The sequence below is a fragment of the Vigna unguiculata genome, chromosome 2 (genome assembly GCF_004118075.2).
Source record: "Vigna unguiculata cultivar IT97K-499-35 chromosome 2, ASM411807v1, whole genome shotgun sequence".
Lineage (NCBI taxonomy): Eukaryota > Viridiplantae > Streptophyta > Magnoliopsida > Fabales > Fabaceae > Vigna > Vigna unguiculata.
The window spans coordinates 21,943,618-21,950,688 of NC_040280.1; the positions used below are offsets into that span (position 1 = coordinate 21,943,618).

General features: G+C 31.6%; 1 protein-coding gene across 1 annotated transcript; it reads right to left on the reverse strand.

The window, feature by feature from the left end:
- Positions 1–69: 69 nt before the first annotated feature.
- Positions 70–2,049, reverse strand: LOC114174222 (transcription factor MYB1R1). Its single transcript, XM_028059015.1, has 3 exons — positions 1,606–2,049; positions 1,273–1,481; positions 70–968 (listed from the first exon to the last, which is right to left on the reverse strand). The coding sequence occupies exons 1-3, from the start codon at positions 1,874–1,876 to the stop codon at positions 537–539; spliced, it is 912 nt and encodes a 303-aa protein (XP_027914816.1). The 5' UTR covers positions 1,877–2,049; the 3' UTR covers positions 70–536.
- Between the last annotated feature and the right edge of the window lie 5,022 nt (positions 2,050–7,071).

The window sequence follows — 7,071 nt, forward strand, 5'->3', positions numbered from 1 at the left end:
TTGAATGGCATGTGCTTAAGAATTGAAGGGTGAGCATAATATATTCGTTTGTCTAAGCTATGAGTGATATTTTAATGACCCCAATGGCAATGCAATAGAGAGAGAGACCAATAGCATATAAAGAGTACCTGGTGCCCTATCATTTCAATGTCACACTCCCCCATACAAATACAAACAAGAATCCTCCCGACAGCTAGAGAACGTGACAACCCATCTATCTAATTCATTTCTAAACCTGTACATTCAATTCAAACCAGCAATTTAATTGCCTAATTACCTATATATAACCTAACCATACTCTTTTTTTTTTTTTTTCAAATCATAATTATGATCATACTCATTGATTTAAATATCCCCTTCTTCCTACTGATATTATCTTTATCTTTAGTAATCAATAAATCTCCAACATATCTTCAATTTTCCCCCTCTTGGATACATCTCCGATTTTGTAAAATTAATTTACATACTCAAATTATCCACGACCGTACTTGATTAATAGTAACTTAATGACGCTAGTTGTTTTAGGTTTCTTCTCTTCAAGCAACGCTGATGATGCTGTCCCCACCGCCGCTGAACTTCCCAGCAGAAATCGCCTGAAAAGTCGATGATGATGACGACGGCGATGAGTGGTCACTATTCGCCGGCGACTGATCCTGTGACCGCGGTGTCGGCGATGGCAGATTCAACGACAACGGTAAAGGCTCTATGAGATTTGTCGGAGAGGCCTTCTCTTTCAAGTTCAAACTAGCCATCTTGGAAGACGGTGGGACCGGCAAAATCGGCGTCGGCCTAATCGGCTTGGCTAGCCTCTCACCGGTAGCCGGCAACACCACTGGAGATAGACTCATCGGAAAACCTGCGCCAGGGAAACAGCCGTAATGCGACGGCGGATATGCTGCGGGGATAGGCGCCGCCGCCGTTTCTTGCTGAACTTGTTCTTCTTCCATTATAGTAGAAGACTCCATCACCTGAAATTCCAAAATAAAAATCAATTAAACGTTAAATTACTTAATTACTCTCAAATTATTTAAGAATGTTTAAATGAATCTCAAGTTTGTTTTAATGGATTAATTATTTCATTTTGGAGTCAGTTTATAACTGTTTTGAATTTGTCAATCAAGTTATTTAATTTAAAATAAATTAGTAAAAAAATCTAATGACATAGTTTTTGTCATTAATACTATATTAATAAATTTTAGTCACAATATTTAGAAGAAAAAAAAACTAAACGTTAATTTATTGTGCAAAATTAGAAAATGAGACAGAAAGTACCGTATCGGTAGTGATGTCAAAGAGGCTAGATCTCCGGCGTCGGCGGTTCTGATTGTGGCGACGGAGGAAGTACTTCTGAGCGTGACTAGCGACCTGAGTTGGCGTGCGAGTTTTGACGAAATTTCTAGAAATTCCTCTCCAATCTCCCTTTCCGACTTTGTGCAACCCTAACAGGAACAGTCTGTGCTCTTCCTCCGTCCAAGGAACACCTTCGTTCACCAATCCAAAAACTCAATCGATCAATTAACTTGTCTCTCAAACCAAACAACGCCAAAGTACTTATCAGAACAATTAAACAATCCGTCAACGATTGTTAACCGGTTAATTACTTACCTCGCTTGCGCTCGCGCGTGCGACCGGAGGCGTGAACGACGTCGTCGGAGGCGTAGCCGGCGTCGGCTGTGTTGGAATCGGCGTCGTACTGAGAGAGGTTGTTCATGCTAGCGCTCTTCCTGAAGGAGGAAATTCCTTCGGTGACTCGCACGCCAAACAGCATGAAGCCGCTCTCCCGGGGAGACGCGCCGCCGGAGACAGCGGCACCACCGTCGGTGCATGTCCGTGAGTTGTGGCCGTTGTTCCCGCACTGTGAACACGTGCGAGACATCTCAACAGTCCATGCAATAAAAATAGGTATATGAATATGATATGTGTGTGGAAGATTAATAGATGTGATGATATAAGGTGAAGAAATAAAAGGTTTGAAAGAGGAGAGGGTGTTGTTGGGTTTGTGTTTGTGATGGAGAGAAAGAAAGAGACATAGGGATGTTTGGGTGATATATAGAGAGTTTTGCTTTGGTAGGGTTTAAGTGTTGAAAGTGTGGTGATGGTGTTGGTCTTTGTGGTAGGCGCTGCCGTACACTAAAGTTACTACTAGGGTTACTACTATTACTCACCAATACTATGCGGTGGGAAACGAAAGGGGGGTGTTTGGCACTAGAAATTATTATGGACGTTGATTGGTGTCGTCGTGGTATTGGTGGTGATGTTTCGTTGAGGGGACAGAATCCATCAATCAGGACCGTCAAATACTGTGCCATGTTTGGCTTGCCTCGGTAAGCACGAGCCTAAACGTGTGTCCTACGATCGTTTAGCATTTAATATATGTCCCATAATATTTATGGACACGCTGCATATATGGAAAAGAAAATTATCCATAAATACTCCTTTCAACACCCAGACAAAAACAAAATAAAAGACGTAATGAATTAAGTGATGCAATGAAAAAATAAATTGAGTAATCCAAAAATTAAGGATATTACATTAATTTTTTTAGTATTATTATTGTCAAAAAAATATATATTTACTATATGATTAAATATAATTTTGATTCATCAATTTGTATTAAAAATTAGAATTATTCTTTATTAAATTTTTTGAATTAATTTAATCTTTTATCTTTAAAAATATGTGAATTTAGTTCTTTAAATCAAATTTTTTAAGTTTATTTAATATTTCAAATATATTTTTTAACTTATATCGAAACGAACATTTATCAAATCGAATTGATTTAAAATTTTTAAAATAAATTAATTTTAATTTTTACTAAAAAATTGAAGATGAAAAGATATTTAATCTTTTATTATATACACTTAGAGTGAAAGAGTTAAAAAACATATAAACTAAAAGTATGGTGAACGTACCACTAACACGTACACGCTAGGAGAACGGAAGCTAAATTTTATCTTCTTTTTTTTTATATTCTCTAACCTGCTTTACAAATTACAACATTTTTACGCGTTTCCTCTTCATCAGATCTATGTTATAAACGAGTCATTTCATAGGTATACTATTCTTTGTGCATTATTAACAGTCAAATAGATGGTTTGTTGTGCAGTTTAAAAAATCTTAATAAAAAAGTTTAAGATTAGTTGAAAACACCCCAACAAAATTTATAAGTTACATTAATATATATAATATTGACAGACTTCATTTTTCACACTGTACATTATACTTATATTTTTTTAATATTATAATATTTCTTCGTATAAAATACAATATTCTTTTATAAATAATTCATGAATATAAAGTGTAAGAGGTGTGCCATTATAATATTTTTTTAAAAATATTTAAATGAGTCGTGATAACAAAAATGAAAACATTACTACGTAAATTTAAAAATAAATGTTTTAAATATCCGTTCCATAACTATCGTTAACATAACATATTAATAAAAACGATGACTTGAAATTATTTTAGAATATCAACATTTCAAATATAATTTGAAAGTACGACAAATAAAAAATTATCAAAACAAGTTACTTCATCTACTTGACCCGATTTCTTGTGAATTAACCATTTAGGTAGTTAAATCAACTTAACTTATTATGAGTTTAAAAATTTTAAGTATTCGATTCACCATGAGTGGGTTAAACATGTTAACTCATTTAAATAAAAGAAATTATAATTTTTTTCAATCTAACATTTTCTTTTAATATGTAACAAAATTCAAAAAGTCCAAACATATTTTAAAAGTTTGTTTGTGTTTTGGCTTAGAGTGTTAAGTTAATAAGATGAGTTTTTTTTATTTATTTATTTATTTATGTTTGAGTTGGTGAGCAAACCTAGTTCATCACATATTTAACCTAGGTAAGTTAGGTTCTTAGTGGATTAGGTCAATTTCTTATCATAGGTTCAATCTAGTTGAGTCGGGTTCTTAGTGGGTCGGGTCAATTTTTGGTCCGTACTGAAATTTGTAATTTTTTTTTAATCTAATCCGGTTTAAACTCGTGGTGGTACAGGTTAATTTACAGGTTTTAACTCATTTTGACAGCTTTAGATAAAGGACAGATCTTGAAAAAATATTTTAGAGTTACATAATTTTTGAAAGGATAAATATATTAAATTTAAAAGAAAAAAATTATTTGTATAATATTTTGTGTAAAAAAAATAATTGAAAGAGTCAAAGTGCCTCAAACATACGAGATGTATAACAACTTTAATTTAGAATTTTTCTTGTTATTTATTTTTTTTTTAATTTTTAACAACAATTTATATGAAAACCACTTTTCAAAGTCATATACCAAGTCGATTGTCGTAAAAGGTCAACTTTATATATCTAGGATTTTTATTTTTATTTTATTTTTGACCTTAAACATGCATTCAATCCTATGTGATATGCACAACTGAACTCCAGGAAGTATCAAATATGTTATATAAACTAAACACAATTATAACCAAATGTTCAACACTATTTTAAATTAATATATTAAATACCTAAATCAATATATAATTTACTGAAAAGGAAATATTTTTTTTATAAATATTGTAAAAACCATATTACTTAATCAAGTATTCTAAAATGTATCATAAAAAATAACTACTACAAAATTATAATGTCTAATCTTTAAAGTGTTATATATTAACAAAATACTCTGCACACGTGCTTATAAGAAATTACATTGCTTCTGAGTTTAACGATTGTGTTTTGCTAAAGGAACTAAAATATAATTACCTTACTTATAACATAAATTCATAAATAGGAAATGTGTAATCCATTGGTGTATTGTTCCATTAGTATATTACTTTATTCCATCCTCTGTTAATTTTAACTCGTACAATATTCATCATCCATTGTATTGCATAGCATCCACTTTTCGTAGCCCTCAATTTGCTACATTATAACTCAAAATGAACATGATTAAATACATTTATTAATGTATAAAAGTGACAAACAATGTTATTTAAATGTCTTCAATTGCACTCCTTTGTATTAAATAAATAATTCTTTATTGATATTTGTTACATTCAAATTTTGTATGTGAAAAAAAAAAACTTGGATGAGTACTCCTTTAACTAAGAACTAGAAAGCAAAAGAAAAGAATTATAATAAATAATATAATATATGGAATAAAAAAAAATTGTAAACTAAACATTGATGTGGTGTTTAATTTATGAAAGTGACCTAACTATCACTTCAAAAGGCATGTTTTCAAGAAAGACTTTTTTAATTAGTGGATTTTTAAGTTGGTGTATGCTAATAAATCATAGATATAAGCCAATTAATTTATTCTTTTAATTGATAGTTCAAATATATTTTTTCCCTTAATGATTTGAAACATATTTCAACAAAAAAATATTTAGAGTAAACCTCGAGATAATTTTTTTAGGATAAAAATTATTTATAGATTTTCTAATAAATTTTTATATTTGAAGTAAAAATTTGAACTGTAGTTCTTATTAGTGGACATTTTTTTTGTTGGTGAGAACAATCATTTATGAGACATGTGGAAGTGATGGCAAGTAATGATTGACCACATCAAAACTATGGGTAGGGCTACAAACCTAACAATGGTGAAAGACTAAACTCACAACATTAAATTTTTTTAACATATATTAGAAAGTGAAGTTTAAATCATATTCTTTTTACGTGTAACTAAATATTTGTGAATGGTCCAATAAAAAGTGACATATTAAACTCAATAAATCTTGTCAGATTATAAAAACATATACAAAAAATTATAAGATAAATATAATTTTCACACATATATTATAAATTATACTTTTATCGATAGTCGATTTAGAATCTTTAATAATAATTTATAGGTCAAGTGATGCTTGACTTTGAAATTGTTATAGTGATTTTGAAGAAAGAGAAAGAGTTATGATTTGTTATGATAAACAAATATACTAAATAGCAATATTTGGTTTTAACTGAAGCAACTAGAGGCAGCCTAACTTTTGTAAAAGCAACGAGTTGAATAATATTTGGTCAGCAATGCAAGCAAACAACACACACTTTACAAAAAATAAGAAAAAAAGAAAAGAAAAAGAAAAAGAGGGGATGGTGGAGAATGAGGGTGTTTGTGCACCGTGAATTGGGCATATTCGTTGTTGCTTTGATAAAGATTTGGTTGTCTCGTACGTTTTAAATATCAGCATTTTGGCTTTGGTTTAATCATCAAAAGTTGTGGGTGTGGTCTTATGCATATAGGATAAGCAAACATGGACCCCACTCATCTTTCTGTTCACCTCACCCTTTCTGTGTGGCTCTCCTCCTCACTCGTTGCCACCTTTTTTTAATTCCAGTTTTCAACTTTGATAAGGTATCAATGGCTATGGCGTTGAAACTTTAGTGCTACTATGATTGTGTCTTTCACAACAAAAAGTCAAATTAAACCTTCTCTTCTATTAACACGTATTAATCTAACGCTTATCACTAGATCAAAAATTATATTATAGTTACCAGTTAAGATGTAATTTTTTTTATTTAAAGATTGTATTGTCTAAGAAATGATCGACCTCAACATGCTCATTTTGATTCCGACCCGATAAATATTTATCATAAAACGACAAGTTTCAGTCATGGATCGAGGTTACGAGCAAGGAATCTGAACAGGATTTGGGCCAAGCAGTAATTGGGCTGAGCAGGATTTGGGGCAAGCAGGAATTGAGCCAAGCAAGAATTGGGCCGAGCAGAATTTGGGTCAAACAGTAATTGGATCGAGCAAGATTTGGGTCGAGGTGATTAGTTCGTTTCTAAAAGAAAGGAATTTAATATCCAACGGAGAAATAGGAATTAGTTACTGATATTTTGTCACACTAACACGTTTACCTACAAATCAGGTAGGTAAAAGGCCTGTACAAAAGAGAAAAGAGAAAGAGATGGGGGACCTTTTGTTTGGAACCAGAACTACTAAACTCCATAAAAGGAGGAAGAACACATATCTACCTGTGTAAGAGCTAAAAAGGTAATTTGTTCTTTATTTTCGTCTGTTTGAACTTCGAAACCGAAACAAAGATATTACAATTTAAACATTAGAATTTAATCGTGATCCAACCTATTTAATCTCTATCACGAAA